This window comes from Pleurodeles waltl, chromosome 9, assembly GCF_031143425.1.
Source record: "Pleurodeles waltl isolate 20211129_DDA chromosome 9, aPleWal1.hap1.20221129, whole genome shotgun sequence".
NCBI classification, from domain to species: domain Eukaryota; kingdom Metazoa; phylum Chordata; class Amphibia; order Caudata; family Salamandridae; genus Pleurodeles; species Pleurodeles waltl.
This window is the reverse complement of record NC_090448.1, coordinates 654,302,819-654,323,351: the sequence shown is the minus strand read 5'-3', so window position 1 is coordinate 654,323,351 and position 20,533 is coordinate 654,302,819. Positions and strand designations below refer to the sequence as shown.

Here is a 20,533-nt window from a genome sequence, read left to right as displayed (position 1 = left end):
TCTTCTAGCATTTTCTAGGGCCTAGTGTCAAGCTGAGATGTACTTGTTTATTTCTACTGTTATTGTTACGCTACTTTGGTTGAACTTTCCCTGAATAAACCACAAACTGCAACAATGACCATCAAGTCCATTTGTCTGGTTCACTGTGCCCTACTCATTCACATAACACTCTGTTGTTTATTAATCTAATTTGTTATAGCGTCTCCAGGTGACATTAGAATAGAGGGGGCTGAACAATTATTCATGTAGAGGAATAGTGCTTAGGTGTTAAGATAATATGAGGCTTATTTTCCATGTGCTCTGATTTGCTGATGAGATGATACATTTGCTCATACCATAGTGATTCTGTACTTTCTGTAATTTCATATGCAAAAATAATGTAAAAAAAAATAAAACTCAATTATGGGGGTTAGCCAAAAACATTCCTGTTTTACTAGGGTTGCTGTCTGTTACTCTCCTGCCCATTCAGGACTTAGAATAATTTCTAGTTTTGAATTTCTCTGTATTATCCTATTCATGGAGAGCCTTTATTGGATTGACTCTGTACCAATTGCTTTTTAATTTTGTATGTTTTGTACGGAAACTCCTTACCATTCTCTTTATCTAGAACTTAGGTATGGAGTGGGCTCATTTACTAAATAGTTTCCTAACATTTGGTGCACTGCGAGGTGTCTTGATGTGGGGATACTTTGCCTTCTTGAAACACTATCTCCAATCAAGTAAATGTGGGTATTCTGATTGAGGCGAAATTTGTAATCTATAATGACTTTAACATGGAAGAATGAGCTCAGAGTAATGGAATTACTGGTAAGTAATTAAAACAGAATACACCATCAGGATTCAAGCATGCTGTATTTACTAAACATTACCATTGACTACTAAGTTCAAAGGAATGAGCATCATTTATTGATACACCCATACTAGAACAGGCAGTAATTTAATGCAAACTCTTCAGACCAACCTTTGATGAGGGGCCACTACACCATTACTTAAACTAGTCATCTCACTGAGGTATAATGGTTGGGAATGTGGGAGCCTCCTGAATGGCGTTTCCTCTGGAACAGTAAAAAGATGTTTAGCACTCTGGGAAAAACAGCATAGTAAGAGGGCAAAAGGTGATGGAAGGATGCTTGCAATAATTCTAACCACTAGCAATCTACTGGGGAAGAATTTCAAATCCATTGTTTTTTTGCCTATCATGCCACCTCAGATTAGACCCAACTACATGCAAACCATTCTTGACCCTGCTCCAATAGGAACAGTCCAGCCTGGACTTCCAAGCCAGGCCCTCTATGAATTGGATCACAAGCAACCTAAGACCGGTTTTGCCCTGATTGGGGCTCTTCAGTCGGGTGTAACTTGGTTCCAGTTATGCAGTGAGCAAGGGGTCCACATCTGAGTATTCCCTTGGCCACTTAGGGCGGTATGTCGAACAAACAAAAGGTGATGGGAGGATGCTTGGAGCGAGGTCAAGACTGATTTCCATATGGCTTGGTCAAATCTGAGGTGACATGATGGCCCAAAAACAATGGGTTGGAATGCTACCCCAAGCGATTGCCAGTGGTTAGACTTATTGCAAGCATCCTATCATCACCTTCAGTGTTTTGTTGCTCACAATAGCTTATTGACAGCTGGAGTAATTTTCACACACTAATGTTTGTGGCCTTTTGTAGTAATCTGGCCATTCAGGGATGCATAGGGATGCTGCCTTACTACACATTAAGAAAGTGCTAGGGCAACAGCTGTACAGACATACGTTATTTTTCCAATAACAGGTAAACTGAATCTTTCAATGTACTTCTTTTACTAGCAAATCTACAGCAGATGGGTGCTACAGTACAGTACAGTAGTATCATTGTGGCTCCCCGACTTTCTTTCATTTCTACAGAGCAATGCTCCCTGTCATATGATGATATGTGATAAATAAAGCCCTACAATTCACAGGTGATATGATGTTAAAACTAAGGAGCCCTTCGCAAGTTGGGTTCTAAATGGCCTGGCAATCTTTGTCCCCTTGAGGTACAGATGCAGGAAGCATCAAAAACTCAGGGATGTGGTAATACTCCCCATCCCAAGTATTTAGGAAATATTGTATGTATGCATGTGGTATTTCTTCAGTGCGCAACTAGCTGGAATATGTGTTTCTGCAGAGTTTCTCAATTCTTTTTTTGTCAGTTGAAGCCCCTGGGTGAAATATTCCCCCTGCCATGCTACCTAAGATTTTGGAATGAGATGGGAAAGTGTGGAGGAAGCAACAGAAAAGCTGGAGGTAGAAGCTAATGGGAGAGGTGGAAGAGTTGGGGTGGTTAGGGGAAGCAGCAGATGGTAGGAAAGCACAAAAACCCATCCTTCCATTGAATGCTAAAATAAAAAAAACTGTAGTTCCCTGAAGAAAAGATACATGTTATCCAATCAAAAGGATGATAAAGAAGCTATCCTCCAGGGGAGGGACAACACTAGAAGAGGAATTCATGCCGTGGAATAAGAAGTAGGCAAATGAGATTGACAAGAAAGCCGATCACTGATAAGAAATGGGCTAATCCAAAGCCATTTTTAGTATTGGCATTTTACACAGTGGATCTTTCGGCAATAGACAACTAAAGCTGTCTGTGGGTAAGGCCTAAAAAGTATGTTTGCATAAGAAAACAAATTTTTAAAATTCCCATTAAATTTATTAAGAAATCTAACAAAGAAAGCTGCAATTTTGAAATAGAGGGCCAGGGTAGACAACATAATATAAAAATGTTTTTTTGAGTAAAAGGACATACTTTTGGATTCTTATCTCAGAACTGGCCTGATCTATGGATTTTCTAATGGAATTCACGGCACAAAAAAAGATTGGGTCTTCTGAGTGACAGCATTGCAAAGCAAACATGTCAGAGAAATGTACCTAAGTGGCTTACCTTCTCCTTCTCTATTGCGCCAGTGGCTATCTCCATCTGGATATTGCTTCCTTCTCTGCTTCCTGGGAATACATCACGCTGTGCACTCCCATATAATCTCCACCGAGCCAGACACTTCCTAAAGAACATTGACATGACTTCATCATCGTCACTGTTAAAGACAATGCTTTTCAGGATCGTAAAAGGATGTAAACAGCAATGCCGATGAAGGCCATCAACCACAACGTTTATATAATCCAGTTTAGAAAGCAGGTCACTCTCAATTTTCTGACCACAAATAGCCACTGAGGACAACTGTTCCCTCTCTGCAAACTCCAGAGCAAATCCTAGTGCCTCTCTCAGCACTAGTACTAGATCACCTACACCCCTCTCTGATGTATTAGATCTCTTAAGCAGAGCCACTAAGCTGATAACCCTCTGAAATCTCCCTACTGAAGAGGTTTGGGTTTGCAATAATACTTGCACTGCATGTCTCTGAGCTTCACCCAACATGGAAAACTCATTTTTAGCACTGAAGCCTTTCCACTCCTTTGTGTCTTCGATGCATCTCCTCCCTTCCTTAACTAAAGAGATCAAGACATCCACATTTGGAAGAAGCTTCCTGCTGTCATTCTTGCAAAGAGAGAGGGTGGTGTCTCCAGTCAGATGGAATGGTAGTTCATTTCCCTGCTTGGTTCTTGGAGACATTGCTGATACTGCCTCCTTGTAAAGGAGTTTGTCTACAAGGCTCTTTGCTTGCTCCACGTTAACTCTGGGCCCACGAAACAATATGGCTGGTGCTTTCAAATCAAACCATAACTTCAGTTCCACATGAAAAGGGGAATTTGGGAAGACACACTCCAAATCCTTAAACCGCAAAAGGTCTCGGGAACCCACAGTGAGCGACCCATCACACAGAACCTTTCCTTGCAAGAAATCCAACATTTCAGACTCTGTCTGGGTAAAACAATCCTTGAATCCCACTAGCTCTATCTCAAAGGTGTCCGTATCTCCATTCTGAACAACAGAAGCCTGCACCCTCTGTCCTGATTCTTTAAATCTGCGGTTGAGCCAGTTCTTTAGGAGCTGCCATTCATAATGCCTAAAACACTCCACTCCAATGGGGAGTTTCCTCTCACACAGCATATCCTGGAGTAACTTCTCAGCTTGTGCAACATTCTCCATAGAAAAAGAGGAAACATCAAGATACTCCCCAATTTCCAGTTCTGTTGGAACTCCCAGAAGACTGAACAATTCCAAGATGAGCTCCTTTAGATTGATAGATCTCAAAAACTTCATTTTCACAGCAGAAAACTTTATCGTTCTTCGACATTTCTGATGAAAAAAATGAAAATATACATTTTTTACAGTTGTAGGACTACAGTTTCAAAGAAAATAGTTTAAGCATTTGCACATGTCTATGCATACAAAGTAGGGCATACAAAGGTCCACATTTTTTAGATTTGTGTATATTGGTTAAAACAAGGAGACACTGTTTAAATAACAAAGGTGGTGTTTTCAGTATGTAAGAAGACATTTTCAACTCTTCTCCTATGTGGGAGGAGCACCCACATTTAAAAAATAAACATTGCCAAAGCAACTAAATCTGGCCCTTTGTTAAGGGAAGTGTTTCATAACAGTTAGGTGACGCTGTCTTGTGGCCCCATATGTCAGGCGAGAAGGTCGTCTGGCTGGGAATGGGAAGGGGCGCCAGCAGGACACCGCCAGACAGTATTAATAGTCATAATACGGCTGGCACCTAGGTGCCTCCAACCAGCAGCATGGATACTGCTGGATTTCCGTTCAAAGTGTGGTGGAAATCCAGCAGTACCCATATTATGGCGGGCAGAAGACCGCCAGCACTGGTGTTCTCCTGGCGCCCATGGTTTCGGCAGTCTTAAGACTACCGAAGTCATACTGAGGGCCGAAGTCTGTATTGTAACTGGTGAAATTAGAAGGCATGCACAGCAAAATACAGCACAGTAGATACTCTTGACAAAGACCAGTATTTCTACTTTGTGAACAAAAAAAAGATATAAATCTAACAACATGTTATCAAGACAGCAAAGTAAACAAACGAACATGCAAGTGCAATTCCTAAACAGCACTGTGTTTTTATATAAGGATAAGGAATCTAAACAGCAATCAGTTCCTAAACAAAAACATTCATACCCTGCAATTAAAATGCTGTTGCTTCAGCAATGTAAATACACCACGCAACGCACATTGATTTAATTGCAAGTTACACATAATGCTGCATCTCAATTGTAACAAAAGGACTACTTGAAGTTCGATCACCAAAACCTAGTGGGAATCACAATTGGGACAATGCAATCATCCACCGGGTAACAAAGGAATTATTAAGGTATCGCCTTTGATGATTAATTAAAATATGGCCACCTAACCAATTTAAGACATGTGGTTGCAGAGATTGATTGATGCGGTTTCTTGGTTTGTATCGAGGCTTTGGTACACAACTGTAAAGGGGCATACTTATGTCTACAGAACTAAATGTATCCCGGTTCGATAACACGGGCAGGAGTTTGGGGGTTGTATTAACACTTTTCATTTACAGAGAATTTACAACAACTTTTTACATAAACTGCTGTCAGTGCCCACGTGTACAGCCAACATAATCTGTAATGACAATGAACTATTTAGAGGACTTGATAGGTACGGCCACCACTCTTGTTAAGGTATACAATCTGCCATTTTCTGGAAACAAAACTATCAAAACTGTTTACGGACTGTTTAGCACTTGACAATGTGCCCAAATTCCATGGTTTACATATCGGATATGTACTTTCACTGCGTTGGATGTCCCTGAATATTGCAATTTTACGGAATCGCTGGAACAAGTCTCCATGGCCTCTATGAAACCAATACCATCTTTCAGTTATAAAGATAGATTGTGTAACTTAAACTTAAAGGCAAACTCTATGCAGACGGTTGATACCCAGGGGCAGCTCCTTCATAATGGCGAAGGAGCATCGTCACCCCGGCCAACAGCCAAGAGCCGAGACACGAAAAATAAAACAATAGTGTAATGTTGTTTTATTTTTTATCTGCTGGCTCAGACAGCAGGGAGGGGAGGGGCTGGGTCATGGGAGGTGGGAAAGGGGAGGAGGAGAGAGTGCACCTAAGTGTGCATGTGTGCTTGGCCGGCCATCTTAGGCCGGTCAAACACCAATTCACACTTAGGTTTTTCCAGCCCAGCCATGGTGAACAGCCAGGCTGGAGAAACTTCACAGATGCCAGCGCTGTCTCTGAGCGTCAGTCTGAGCCGCTCAGACCAATCCTGACGCTGCTTTAATGCCATGTTTATCATGAAAGCAGCACCAAGATTGCTGGGGAGCCTGTGCTGGTGTCCCAGTGAATGCTGGGACATTACATTGAGGCGAGAGGATCGAGGAGGCAGGAGACAGCGACAGAATTGAGGTAAGTTTATGATAATTTTTGTTTATCTTTTTTCACCTCCGTCTCTGTTCCCCTCCGCCGCCCCTCCCCTTGAGGTTTGCAGCAGTGGCTGCCTTTGGTACCCATTCTGTCCTCTGTACCAGTATGGTAATAGAACCCTATTTAACACATAGAAAATTCTCAGTACAGATTTTATCTTGCACATTTTAGATTAAGCACTTTACACGTTTTAACTGCCATCCTGAATCAGGGCAATTATTATGAACAACTTCCTATTTGTCCATGTGATGTTCCACAGCATCAAAGCACTAGTCGCTCTATGTGACTTTGCACACTTTATAGTACTCCTCGTAGGCTTTTTCTTGTCTTTTGTTTAGACGCTATTAATATCAGACAACATCATATTGCTTTACTGTTCCTACAAAAATTAGGCTACCCAGAAAATTGTTATGCTGTTCTAAATTATATTAGAGCAGCTCTGATTATTAGAAAACAATATGACATTTTTGTCACACTGTAAGTCTTTATATGCTGTTTTGATTGCACGTATGAAAAAGCTTTATCAGATTGTAACAATGTTATTGTTATATGATTGTATCTTACTATTGCACTAATGTATCTGTCTTTATTATCATGCTTTTATGACTTGCAGCCGAATAAAGGAATCGTGATTATGGAAGCAACATGTTTATTCATGTATTCAAAAACACATCATTTTCATTCATAATATACCAACACCATCCCCACATCCACCCACACTCAACCATACCCCATTAAACATTTATACATACATTCACCCACATATATTCATACAGCTATCACAATTATTAAAAGAACCCCAACCCGCAAGTCCAATACTGAAACTCAACCCATTCTTATAATTTCTTTCTATACTCCATTTTATTATTTCATCCAATGGGATTGTCTAAAGTGTTTCCTCCTTTTGTTCTCTGTATTCTCAATACAGAACTCCATTCAATGGTGTCATCTGGAGTATCAGAGTGTGAATGGGTGTGGGATGTTAAATACAAAATACAAAAACAGGAGCTACAGCATGACCCACAAGAGGCCAGAGCACCCAGAGTCAGTCACAGGCTCCTAGGTGCCATAGTCTCCCTTCTTAGCACGTGGCCCATGTGGCCCTCCAATCTCACAAGCCAAAGAGGGGAAAATTAGGGACTAGCCCATCTGGTAGTGGCAGCTCTTACCGCAGATGACAGTGGGTGCCCAGTGGTGGATCCGAAGGGGTGGCCCTACCCTGGCTCCTAATGGTGCTGACGTTCACAGGACGGGCCCGCCCTTTGCCCACGCACATCCTACACCATGGGAAATGGTATGTGCTTAAGTGCCTGCAGCACAAGCAATCAGGCTAAGCCCCTCCTTACAGCAGGCAGGCAGTATGGGACAGTGAGTCCCCTGGTTCCTGGCAGCTCCTGAGCGTCCTGCGCAACAGGAGGTGGTAGGAGCTGTAGTGTGTGCAGCACAGGGATTCAGGGTCTGCCCCTCCTCACAGCAGGCAGACAGTCTGGGACAGTGAGCTCCCTGGTTCCTAGCAGCTCGTGAGCATCCCACTCTGCGGAAGGTGGTAGGCACATAAGTGCATGCGGTGCAGGAAATCAGGCCCGGACCCTACTCACAGCAGACAGGCAGTCTGGGACCGTGAGTCCCCTGTTTCCCAGCAGCTCCTGAGCGTCCTGTGCCATGGGACATGGTAGGTGATTTAGTGTGTGTAGCTCAGGGAATCAGGCTCTGCCCCTCCTCATAACAGGCAGGCAGTCTGGGACAGTGGGTCCCCTGATTCCCGGTAGCTCCTGATCATCCTGCACCACAGGAGGTGGTAGGCACTTAAGTGCATGAGGCACAGGGAATCAGGCTTGGCCCCTCCTCACACCAGGCAGACAGTCTGGGACAGTGAGTCCTCAGGTTTCCCAGCACCTCCTGAGCGGCCTGCACCGTGGGAGGTGCTTATGTGAGCATGGCCCAGGGAATGAGGCTCAACCCCTCCTCACAACAGGCAGGCAGTCTGGGACAGTGAATCCCCTGGTTCCTGGCAGCTCCTGAGAGTGCCGGATGGTATTTCTGTAAAACTTTGATAATGAGGGTATAAAGTAACAGACAGTATATTATGTGTGATAATGATAGGTTTAAACATGAAATGCAGATAAAAGGAAATATAGGTCTGTTGGTTTATATTATGTTTCCTGAGCTTATATCATACACAAAATACCATGCCCTTGATGGGCATCCCATCTAAGCAATACAAACCATGAAAATCATATGAAACTGTTGTGATGGGGCTATCCCACTGCATGACTTTGAGCATGCATCTGTGCTCAGTGTGAACCAAGAGGTAAGCCTCTTGTATTTTGTCTCTTTTTAGCTATAACACATAGGACAATCATGTGCATACATTGAAAACTGCTCAATAATGGATTGACACCAAAAGCAAGGCCTGTGGCCCCCACCACTGAAGCACCTTTATTGGCTCCCCAACTGGCTCTGAGAGCATTCTAGCCTTCCTACGTTGCCTTGGAGAGTTTGGTGGTGTTACCAGATTGAACTGGCACTGACCATTAACCACGTAATGAGCTCTTTGAGTCTGGGATCTTTCTTTCACCAGGTGGGTCCTCCACAGCTAACCAAAGCCAGAAACGCCTAACTGAAAGCAACTGCAACTAAACCTTTTTCCTGTGGCCCACAAAACACCATACAGCACTGTTTTTATTGCAGTAATGTGACCTTGGTCTGTAGTCATCATGACAGACCAGTAAATCTGGAGTAGTGGCCGCAAGTGTCAACATTAATTCTCCAATAAACTGGGGAGATCAAATTCTAAAAAGTGTCAATCCGACCAAAATAAAAGAAAACCTGGCTAGGTACAATAGATTTATCATGAAGATGCAATATATCAGACAAGTTCATGGATGTGAGACGTTGAGGCCTTCACCTACCTGGGCACTGAAATGGACAAGCAGGGTGGCACAGATGCCGACATCAAGGCAAGAATCGGCAAAGCAAAGGCTGCCTTCATTTAGCTAAATAAAATCTGGAGCTCCAAGAGCCAAATGCTGCAAACCAAGATCAGTTTTTTTTTAAACATCAATGTGAAAGTGGTCCTTCTGTATGGAGCAGAAACTTGGCGAACAACAGTGACCACCACCAACAAAGTCCAGACCTTCATCAACACATATCTGAAGAAAATCCTCCTAATGCGCGGACCAAACATCACCAGCAACAATGACATGAGGCAGCAGACTTTCGAACTCCCCGCTCATGAAGAAATCATGAAAAGACACTATGGGCCTGATTACAACTTTGGAGGAGGTGTTAATGCGTCCCAAAAGTGACAGTAAAGTGACGGATATACCACCAACCGTATTACGAGTCCATTATATCCTATGGAACTCGTAATACGGCTGGTGGTATATTCGTCACATTTGGGACGGATTAACACCTCCTCCAAAGTTGTAATCAGGCCCTATACCTGGATAGGTCACACCCTCTGCAAGTCTGCATCAAACACCACCAGGCAAACCCTCACCTGGAAGCCTCAAGGGAAAAGGAAAAGAGGAAAAGAGGAAGGCCAAGATGCACCTAGCATCGAGACCTCAAGGCTTACTACAAGGAGATGGGTTACACCTGAAGTCAGACTGAAAGAAAAGCCCAGGAAAGAGATGGCTGGAGAGTCCAGGTTGATGGCCTATACCCTAGGAGGCATAGTAGACACAAGTAAGTAAGTAAGTTCATGGCTGAGATGTCCGAGGTCGAGACAGCAGCTATCTTGGGCATGGACAGCAACCAACACTTCCATGAAAAAAATCACCCATCCACAGGTCACCCATAACTCATTAATCTCAATTCAATCAGAACACCACAGACTTTTAAATCACCTGTCCCTCCACTATATATATATATATGTTAAAAAAAACACATAGTTAACATTTATGAATAAATTGCACCTACCTACCATTTGTGTCATCTCATGTATGCATAGCCATGAAGATGGGTATAGAGGAATAATGTAATGCACTGGGTTATAGCATCTGTATTATTTAACATTTCTTCTTAAAAACTTAAAACAACTCACATCAAAAAACAGGCTAGCACACTCAGATATGAACAACAGTACATTTAAGTTGGTTGTTAAAATAAGCTATTTTCATACTTAAAAAAAAAGAAATATTTGGTGATGCATGAATTTTGATTCAAGTTGACTGTCTTTGGTAAGGAGTAAACGTACACAGATAGTGCCTAAGACCAAGGAATTAAGGGCCAGATGTACGACCCAGAGTTTTGCGACTCACAATTTGTGATTCATTTGCGAGTCGCAAAACCATATATACAATAATGTACTTCACACTGTTTACGATTCCCAATGTGGTCGCAAATGACCTACCTTATTAATATTCATGAGGTAGGTCGTAATTTGCGACCCCATTGGGAATGGCTGCTCTCACGGGGATGGTGGTGTGCTGGGCTCAGCAGATAACCATGTCTGTGACTGTTTTTAAATAAAGCATTTTTTTTAAAATGTAGCCCGTTTTCCTTAAAGGAAAACGGGATGTATTTCAAAAACAAAAATTAAAAGTTTCCTTTTCATTTTTTCACAGGGGACCACTACCTGATCTGAAAAAATAATTTTGCTAATATTCACAATGTTTGCGAATGGGTTAGCACAAATTTGAAATTGGTGCTAGCTGCAATTGTTTTGTGACCACACTCATGGTCACAAAACAATCATACATTGCACTGCGACTCGCAATGAGGAAAGAAACATCCCTTCCTAATTACGACCTGCGAACCTATCATGTGATTCGATAAATAGATTACTGAATCTCAAAATAGGGTTTGTGCAGACCAAAATGCTTTTTTCTTGTCGCAAGCAGCCCAATTCTGCGAAGGTTTTTTTTGCCTCTGGATCCTGTTTTCTCTGTTTTTGCCACTGCTTGTGCTCCTATTTGCTGTTTCTCTTTTGCCACTTTCACCCTCTTTCTGCTCTTTTCTGCCATTGTCTCACTTCCCACTTTTAATCAGTTTCTGCTCATTTGTTCCTTTGTCCTTTCATACATTTCAGCCACTTTTCTCACTTTTACTTTCACTGTTTTTGTCAATTTCCACTCTTTTCTCCACTTTTCACCCATTTCTGCAGGTTTCCCTTCCCACCTTCAGTCTTTTTCCTACACATGTCTGCAGTTTTCTTGCTTTCCACTTTTGTGCTTTTTTGCCCATTTCAACCACTTCGATCACTTTACTTTTTTGCTTTTTCTCCACTGTTGGATCCTTCCCTCACACTCTCTTTGTTCTCTCCTCTTCTTGAGACCTTCCTCCACCCTTTTCTAATTCTGCACACCCCGTAATGCTTTGTCGCCGCCTATGCTCTCCACTATCCTAGTGACCTGCAAACCTTCCCACCTCCCCCTCCGCCTTCCCATGGCCTGCTTAATGGCAGCAGCATCACATACACAAGCATTGGGCGTGCATCGTTGGCATGCCAAATGCAAGCCTGTATACATCTGTTCATGACCTGTTAGCTCCCAGCCCCAGGAGCCATTGTCATCCCCAACCCACACCTAACCCACTGCGACTCGCTGCATTCCAACCCCAAATGCCACTCATCATGCTGCTGAAACACAGCCCAACATTGAAGGAGCATTCATCTGCACATTCTGCAAATTCTGCACCATCCTTTACCCTCAACTCACCTGGCTCACACCAACAACCTCAATCTCTCAGAACCCTTTTCAGAAGGCCATGGGGTATGCAGGGTTTAGAGGGCCCAACAGTGGTGGTTGAGACCTTTTACTCCTGATGTCTGGGAGCCCAACCTACTATGGGCCCTAAGAAACTGCGTCAAGTACCTCTTCTGCACTTGACTCTCATTGGTGGCTGTGGACAAACAGTCAAAGGCTCCCTTGCGGTGGTGAAATGTAGTTACAGGTTAGCGGACAAGACTTATAACTCAAAGTGCACATAGTATTGTCAGCAAATTAACGTCCAGTGAAACATTTGCTAATATAAGAAAAAGTTGGAATTGCTACCAACTCTCCACATTCAAACAAATAACATTTTTAAGCAATAAAACAATAGCCTTGAAGTCAGGGCTTGTTATGCAAATCCTTGTCCCACTCTCTTCCTTTTCAAGTGGTTGGGGTTATTTCCCGTTCACTGGTGGCCACATCCAGGGACTGTTTACTTAGCAGGCATTACTTCAGAGTTCCCCTTTGACTCTTTAGGAATTAGTCACAATAGTCTATGGTGCTGCAGCTCCATCAGCAGAGTCCAGCGGGAACCAACCTGCCCAAATCATGTCTTACCCACTCCTGCAGCACAGAACAGAAGTGTTCAGCATTGTACTGAGTGCCATGAGTGTGGGCACTCACAATTCCTGGTCCTATTCAGAGAGGTGGGCTGCTTGTGGTACATGCGGCAGCACCCAGCAGGTGCAGGCTCTGTCTCCCGAGCGACGCTGGCAGCTTTTCCCAGTGGGAGAAGATGCTCCTAGCCTGCGATATTCAGTAAGTTCATCTTTTCCCCACAGGGGCCGGGATGGGGACAATTCAGTCCTCTAGCTCCCATCTGGAGCACAGCAAGGGTGCAACATCCCGCATAGCATCTTTCACAGTCTTTGGGAGTCAGTCTGGGGCACATCTTTGATGGTGGCCTCAATCTGCTGGTTGCAGCCTCAGTCTTCTCGAAGGCAATGGCTGAACTTCCTAGCAATGTTGGTACCACCAGCCCCTCCTTTCATACAGGGTTGCTGCAGTACTTTAAGGATGCTACTGCAATCACCCACAGCGGCCACTCCTGAAATGCAAGGTCACCGCTAAGGTGTCACAAGTCTTATCGTACTTGTAACAATCACTTTAATTGTGGCCCCCTTTGGCATGCGGGTCCACCACAACAAGGCGGTACGGAGTCGGCAAGTCCCGTATGATGCTCAATGCACATCTCAGTCCATGGGGGCTCTCTCCTTGCATATGGTTTTTCTGAATCAATCCTGACATGAGCAATGAACAGATCAGTGCATAGTCTTATCCTCACACCTTGTTCCAAGAGCCGTCTTGGGGGCAAACCCCACTGGCCCAGTGCTCTCCTTTTCCTCACAAAGCACACTGGTCTTGGCAAGCAGGCAGGTGCTGGTGCTCCAGAGCAGGTGGTACTGGTTTCCCTGGATGGTGTCCCCTCACCCATCAGGGACACTAGCAGGCCTTGACTCCCAGTCCTGGAAACAGGCAGAAGTCTTGTAGAGTTTCCTCTTCTCAAAAAGCCCTTCTGGCTGCTTGACAGATGACATACTTTCCCAACCTCCCCTTCTTATAGACCATTTCATATCTGGGTCTTTGACGTGGTATGTTGGGGCTCTGCTTTTCAAGCGTTCACTTTTCTTTCTTTGCTTTCCTCTTGAAAGGCGGTCTGTCACAGCAGGACTCTAAAGTTGGTTGTTCCCACAACTCAGGCCATGGGAGTGCCTAGATTTCACACCTCAATGTCAGTCATAGCGATATGTGCATCAAAAGGTTAATCCCAGGCTCCCCAGCCCTACTCTTTATGATTCCTTTACCAGCCCCATCTCTTCCGGAGACATGGCTGGACCCCTTCCTTGTGATCTCTCACTGAATCAAAGAGAAACCTTGAGAATTGTAAAGAAGGAGTCTCTTTCATCCTTCCTCCAATGTTTCCCACCCAGCTCATACAAATGGGGAAACATCACTAACAACGCGGTCATTGCAACGTTATGCGTTGACCACTCTGCCATTACCACTCATATGCGTTTACTACGCACGCGTTTAGCACGTATGCCTTTACCACGCATATGCGTGGTAATGGCAGAGAGAGCAGTGCAGGCGGAACGGGAAGGAGCTGCACCCAGAAGAGAGAGAGGTAAGTGGGGCCGGCTTCGGGGGGGGCGGGTTGGGGTCGTTTTTAGGACAGGGTGGGGTAGGTTTTCGTTTTTAGGATAGGGTGGGGTAGATTTTAGGACAGCGCAGGTAGCTTTTAGGGTGGGGTATTTTTTAGGACAGGGTGGGGTAGTTTCTGGGACAGGGTAGGATTTAGGGTTTAGGGAGGGGTGGGGGGGTCAGGGTAGGTTGTAGGAAAGGGTAGGTTTCAGGGCAGGGTAGGGTGGGGGAGTTAGGGCTCAGGGGGTGGAAGGGGCAGTTTTAAGGGCCTGGGTGGGCTGAGTATGGTGTCAGGTGTAGGGGCAGGGCGGGGGAAAATGTTCCATGCATGTTCCTTTACCAAACATGCTTTTACAATGAAATTTGTTGTAAAGGCATGTCTGGTAAAGACATGCGTGATAAAGATGCGGTTGTTGTAGAGACCATGTTGTAAAGGCATGCGTGATATACGCATGCGTTGTTCCATCATACATCCATACAAATGCAGCAATACACAAATCTGTCTGGGCAGGATACTCCACGTCTTCCCTAGGCAGGCCTAGGCTTCCAAAAATGGAACCCAGGGTCCTCCATCTAATGTACCATTGAAGGCACACTTAAACTCAGTGTACATTCCCAGTACACGTACTGTCCAGCACTGTTCCCTCCATATGTTGTGCCACCACAGATACACATTTCATCTTCACGCACTGTTCAGTACTGGAGTTTTTCTGTATTGTACCAGGGTGTGCAATGTACTATTTGCAAACACGCATTGCCAGCACACACTCTCTGCATGTGCGCATTGTACAACACTTTATTCTTCATGTATTGTACTTCTTGCAAGAACACATGCATCCAGCACATGCTTTTCACTGCTCACGTACTTCACAACACTACATCTCATATGTAATATATTCACTGGAGGCATACATTCAGCACTTGCACCAACCATGCATGTACTTCACAGTACTGCTATACCCCTGTACTGTACCCTTCCCAGGCACACACAGACATATAGAGCAGAGTCAACACTCTTGCGCAGCATTCTACAGCTACCAGATGTAGGCCAAAGGTGAGTTGAGCCCACAGCAGCAGAACATTAAAAAAGTGAGTGAGCCTGTAGGTCTCACTCCAGTTAGACAGGGTAAAAAGTACTTGTTCTCTCACACTTATCACTACATGGTATACTGCCTCCACAGCTCTACGGCTGCATAACTTTTGGTGAAGGTGGTAGCTTTCCACCCCTAAGAGGGCAGCGCTTTGGGCACCCCTCTCGTCCAACAAGACTACAAACTGTGAAACAGGCCTATGTCAAGACGCTCACACATGATCCGTGTTTGCCTATGACAACTAAATCAGCATTTGAGATCCAGACAACAATATAGTTGGGCACTCAGGGCAGGGGTACACGTCTTTTACTACGCAGAGGACTTTTCCAGTCCAACAGGTGCCTCTCCCAGATCGAAACACCCCAAAACAACTCCTAACGTAGAGAGTTTAGGTGGTCATAGCTGTAAAACTAGACAGAAAGTCTTACAGCATTCCCATGGCTCAATCTGGATTTGTGCTCCTGTAGGAAAGTTCCCTCTTTTTGGCATGTTACCCCCAATTTCTGCCTGATGTCAGTGTGTTTGACTGTGTCACTGGGATCCTGCTAAACAGGACCCCAGTGCTTATGCTCTCACTCTTCTAAAATTTGTCACTGCATACTGGTAAACCAGTAATTCATCCCAGATTGGTATACTGGTCACCCCTTATAAGACCCATGGCATTGGAGTTCCAGGGGATCCCTATGGGCTGCAGCATTACTTTTGCCGTCCACAGGGAGCCCATGCAAAGGCTTCTACAGGACTGCCATTGCAGCCTGTGTGAAATGGGGCATGGACCTTTTCACTGCCATTTACACTGTACCAGGTCACTTATAAGTCACCTATATGTCAGGCCTAACAACCCTGAAGGCTAGGTGCAAAGTACCTGTGTGTAAGGGCACCCCTGCACTAGCAGAGGTGCCTCCACGTCGTCCAGGACCATTTTCCCAGACTTCGTGAGTGCGGGGATGCCATTTTTACACGAGCACTGGACATAGGTCAATACCTATGTCCATCTTCACAGTGGTAACTCCGAATATGGCCAAGTAAGGTGTCTAACATCTTGGAATTATACCCCAATGCTGATTCTAACATTAGTTGTATAATTCCATGCACTCTGGGGGCTCCACAGTGGTCCCCCAGTACTGGCATACCATCCTTCTGAGGTTTTCCAGGAAGCTCCAGCTGCTGCCACCTCACATACAGGTTTCTGCCCTCCTGTTGCTCAAGCAGCTCGAGCCCAGGAAGGCAGAACAAAGAATTTCCTTTGGGAGAGGGGTGTTACACCCTCTCCCTTTGGAAATAGGTGTTACAGGCATGGGAGGGGTAGCCTCCCAGAGTCTCTGGAAATGCTTTAAAGGGCATAGATGGTGTCCTCCTTGCATAATCCAGTCTACACCAGTTCAGGGACCCCCAGTCCCTGCTCTGGTGTGAAACTGGACAAAGGAAAGGGGAGTGACCACCCCCTGCCAATCACCACCCCAGGGGTGGTGCCCAGAGCTCCTCCAGAGTGTCCCTGGGTTTTGCCATCTTGGATTCCAAGGTGGTGGGGCACTCTGGGAGCATCTGAGTGGCCAGTACCAGCAGGTGATGTCAGAGCCCTCCCCTGATAGGTGCTTACCTGTGTAGCTGACCAATCCCGTTTTCAGGGCTATTTAGGGTCTCTTCTCTGGGTGTTTCCTCAGATTTGGATTGCAAGACTCCAGCAGGAATCCTCTGCATCCTTTACTTAATCTTCTTACTAATGGAACTGCATCTGAACCCTCCAGGAACTCTACGAACTGCAACAAAGAAGCTACCATGACTTCTGCAACATTGTATCTTCAGCTCCTGCCAGCAACTGCAACTGTTTCCAGGTCGTACATCCTCAGAGGACTGCCTGTCTTCAGCCTGCACCAGACAAACAAAGGAATCTTCCTTGAAATGAAGGAGTCACTTCCCTGCTTCAGCAGGCACCCCTCTGCAGCGACGACCAGTGGCTTGGATCCCCCCTCCTGAAGAAGTGTGTGGATTCAGAAACACCGGTGGTTGACTGAAGTGGTCCTGATGGTCCTGAAGTCCAGCTGTCCAACTCTGGTGGAGGTAAGAGTTTGCCTCCCCACACATGAGAGTACCCCCATGCACTGCATGTTTTGCAGTTGTCAAGGCTTGTTGGCATCCTTCCACGAAGTTCTTTGTGCACCGTACAGCTCCGGCCCCTAGTACTCCTTCCTGTGATGCAAAGCCTCCTGCGTGGTTCTCCAGGGTGGTGGGATCCCTTTGTGTAGCTGCATGGGCCTCCTTTTGTACCTTCTTTGTCCCCATGCTGTGGGACTCCTGTGTGTGCTGCCTGGTCTGAGGGCTCTCTGAGTTGCTTAGATCCCCCTCTGTCTCCCTCTCCTGGGTAGAGGCCACCAGGTCCCTCCTTGTCCTGGGCAGTGCCATTTTCTGCTAACCCCGAGCTTTGCATGTGCCAAGGCTTGTTGCCGGAGTCCAGTGACGCAAACCACTCTCATCCAACCGGCGAGGGACATCATCTGCACCAACCAGGAACCCGCATTCATTTTCTTGGGTGCAGTACTGACTGTTCTTTTTCACCGGTGGTTCTTCTTTTGCACCTTCATCTGGGTTAGCAGGGGCTCCTGTTATCCATGGACTCTTCAGTGCTTCTTGGACTTGGTCCCCTTCTTCCACATGTCTTCAGGTCCAGGAATCCATTGTTGGTGTCCTGCAGTCTCGTCTGGTTCTTGCACAATCTTCTATCATGTGTTCTTGTGTGTTCTAGGAATCTTACTGTGATTTACCCCAGCTTTCCTGTGCTCTGGGGTGGGTTCTATTACGTACCTTTGGTGTTTTCTTACACTCCCAGCGCCCCTCTACACACTACACTTGCCTAGGTGGGCAACCGACTTTCGCATTCCTCTATTGTAGTATATGGTTTGTGTTCCCCCTAGGCCCATTGCTATCTATTGTGATTTTCACTATTTACACTGCTTTCTAACAGTTTTTACAGCTATTTCTGCATTCTAGTTTATATACTGTGTATATTACTTACCTCCTAAGGGAATATAGTCTCTAAGGTATTCTGGGCATTCGTGTCACCAAAATGAAGTACCTTTATTTTTGTAACACTGAGTATTTTCTTTCATGTGTGTAAGTACTTTGTGACTACAGTGGTATTGCATGAGCTTTGCATGACTCGCCCACACTACCCTTAGAGAGCCTGGCTTCTAGACACTGACTACATTTCACTAATAAGGGATAACTGGACCTGGTATAAGGTGTAAGTACCCTTGGTACCCACTACAAACCAGGCCAGCCTCCTACGGCTCCACCACAAAGTCAACTTGGGATTCTCTCCCTTCATAGCCACCAAAGTCTAATCCTTGCAAAGAAGGAGACCATCTCAAAAACTTGGGATTGCCTCCTTTCATAGCCATCAACTATTTCAGTGGCTTATGATCTGTTTGCACCACAAACATAGTACCAAACATATATGGGTGTAACTTACGCAAGGCCCACACTATGGCAAATAACTCCTTCTCAGTAGCCACCCAGTTCTGCTCTCTGGTTGGTAATATCCTACTAATAATGGCTACCATTTTATTTATACCTTTGTCATCCAGTAGAGCTAACTACGCGCCAACTCCTTTGTCATAGGCATTGATCCGTACAATGAAAGGCTGACTGTAGTCAGGAGCTTTCACTGCCAGCACAGTGCATAGCGCCCACTTCAGTTCCTGAAATGCTTTTTGATACTCTGCAATCCATATTACTTTCCTGGACTGCTTTTAGGAGGTCAAAGAAGTCAATGGGGCAACTATACTTCCATAGTTAGCCACAAAGTTCCTGTAACACACAATACATCCTAGGGCACACACTTCAGTCTGGGTAGTAGGCACCTCCCACTCCATCACGGACTGATTCTTTACATCCAACAGTTTTTATTCCTGTTTCCCCACCTCATGCCCAAGGTGGCTACAAAGGAGTGCCCCACCTGACTCTTGGGTGCCTTGTTGGTCGGTTTTGTCTCCTGTATCCTTGCCAACACCTGCTCTAAGTGGCTCACCTGGTCCTTCCATGAATTGCAGAACAGTGCAATATCATCCAAGTAGGGTAAAAATAATTTTTTCAACCCTGAGAGAACATGGCTCACCAGGGCCTGAAATGTGGCAAGAGCTTTCTTCAACCCAATGGGCATTACTGATACATCCCCTCTGGCATAGAAAATGACATCCTTCCCTTAGCATTTGGTGTCAAAGAGATCTGCCAATATCCACTGGTCCGGTCCATGGTTCTCAAGTACTTTGCAGCACCTAATCGATCCACAAGTTCACATGTCTATAGCGGTGCACCCAAAATGATAACTGAAAGAATTTTCAATTCAAATATCCAATTTCCTATGTTTCTTCTTTATTTTGTATTCCAATTTGCTTTTGTATTTTCATCAATGTTCAAACTGGTATAGCCTCAGCCAAAGTGTTTCATCCACAATAGTGAACTTCTTCAGGGCTGCAATACAATCTAATACATAAAAATCATGTATGAAGATAATTTAAAAACGACATACACCACTCAATAAAAAAAATAACAATTGAACAAAATCTAACGTGCTAGGTTCTCAAGTACTTTTCAGCACCTAACCGATCCACAAGTTTATTCTCTATTGGAATCGGATGGGCATCGATTTTGGTTAACCCACTGAGCATATGGTAGTCCACAAAGAACCACAAGTCAGTAAACCCTTCTTCTGGTACTATAATCACAAGACAAGACCAAGGATTACAAGACCTTTCAATGACTGCCACATCCAATATTTTGGCAACCTCTGACCCAATGCATCCCTGAACCTAGTTAGACATTCCATATATTCTGTCCTTCACTCCCAGACTATCGCCAATGCCTATGTCATGCACACAGATGTCAACCCTGGAGTCATTGAGAAGAGTCATTGAGAACCATCCCAGCACCTCTGTACACTCTCTCTGCAATGCAGGCATGAACTGTGGGACTAACTGAACTGAACAGTGCCCTCCTTCATGTCACTATGCAGCAAGTCATGAAAATGCTCACTGTCTTTCTCATCTTCCTCTGGCATAGCCCTGTCATTCACTGTATAGTCTCTCTGGGGCTAATGCTTCAACGTGGTCACATGGAACACCCTCTTGGGTTTCTTTGTGGCAGTGTTGTTTCTTTGTGGCAGCAGTTTCCACCAAGTAGTTTACCTCAGACACTTTCTGAAGTAACTTATATTTCCCACATCATTTGTCCTTTAAAGCCCTGGGAC

General features: G+C 44.9%; 1 protein-coding gene across 1 annotated transcript in view; it reads right to left on the bottom strand.

Annotated features, from left to right (window-relative positions):
* Window positions 1-20,533, bottom strand: part of LOC138259729 (uncharacterized) — a 197,348-nt gene that overhangs the window by 4,395 nt on the left and 172,420 nt on the right. Inside the window, exon 3 of the mRNA XM_069207622.1 lies at window positions 2,904-4,217. Within this exon, the coding sequence (XP_069063723.1) occupies window positions 2,904-4,217 (1,314 nt within the window). The remainder of the gene's footprint in view (window positions 1-2,903; window positions 4,218-20,533) is intronic.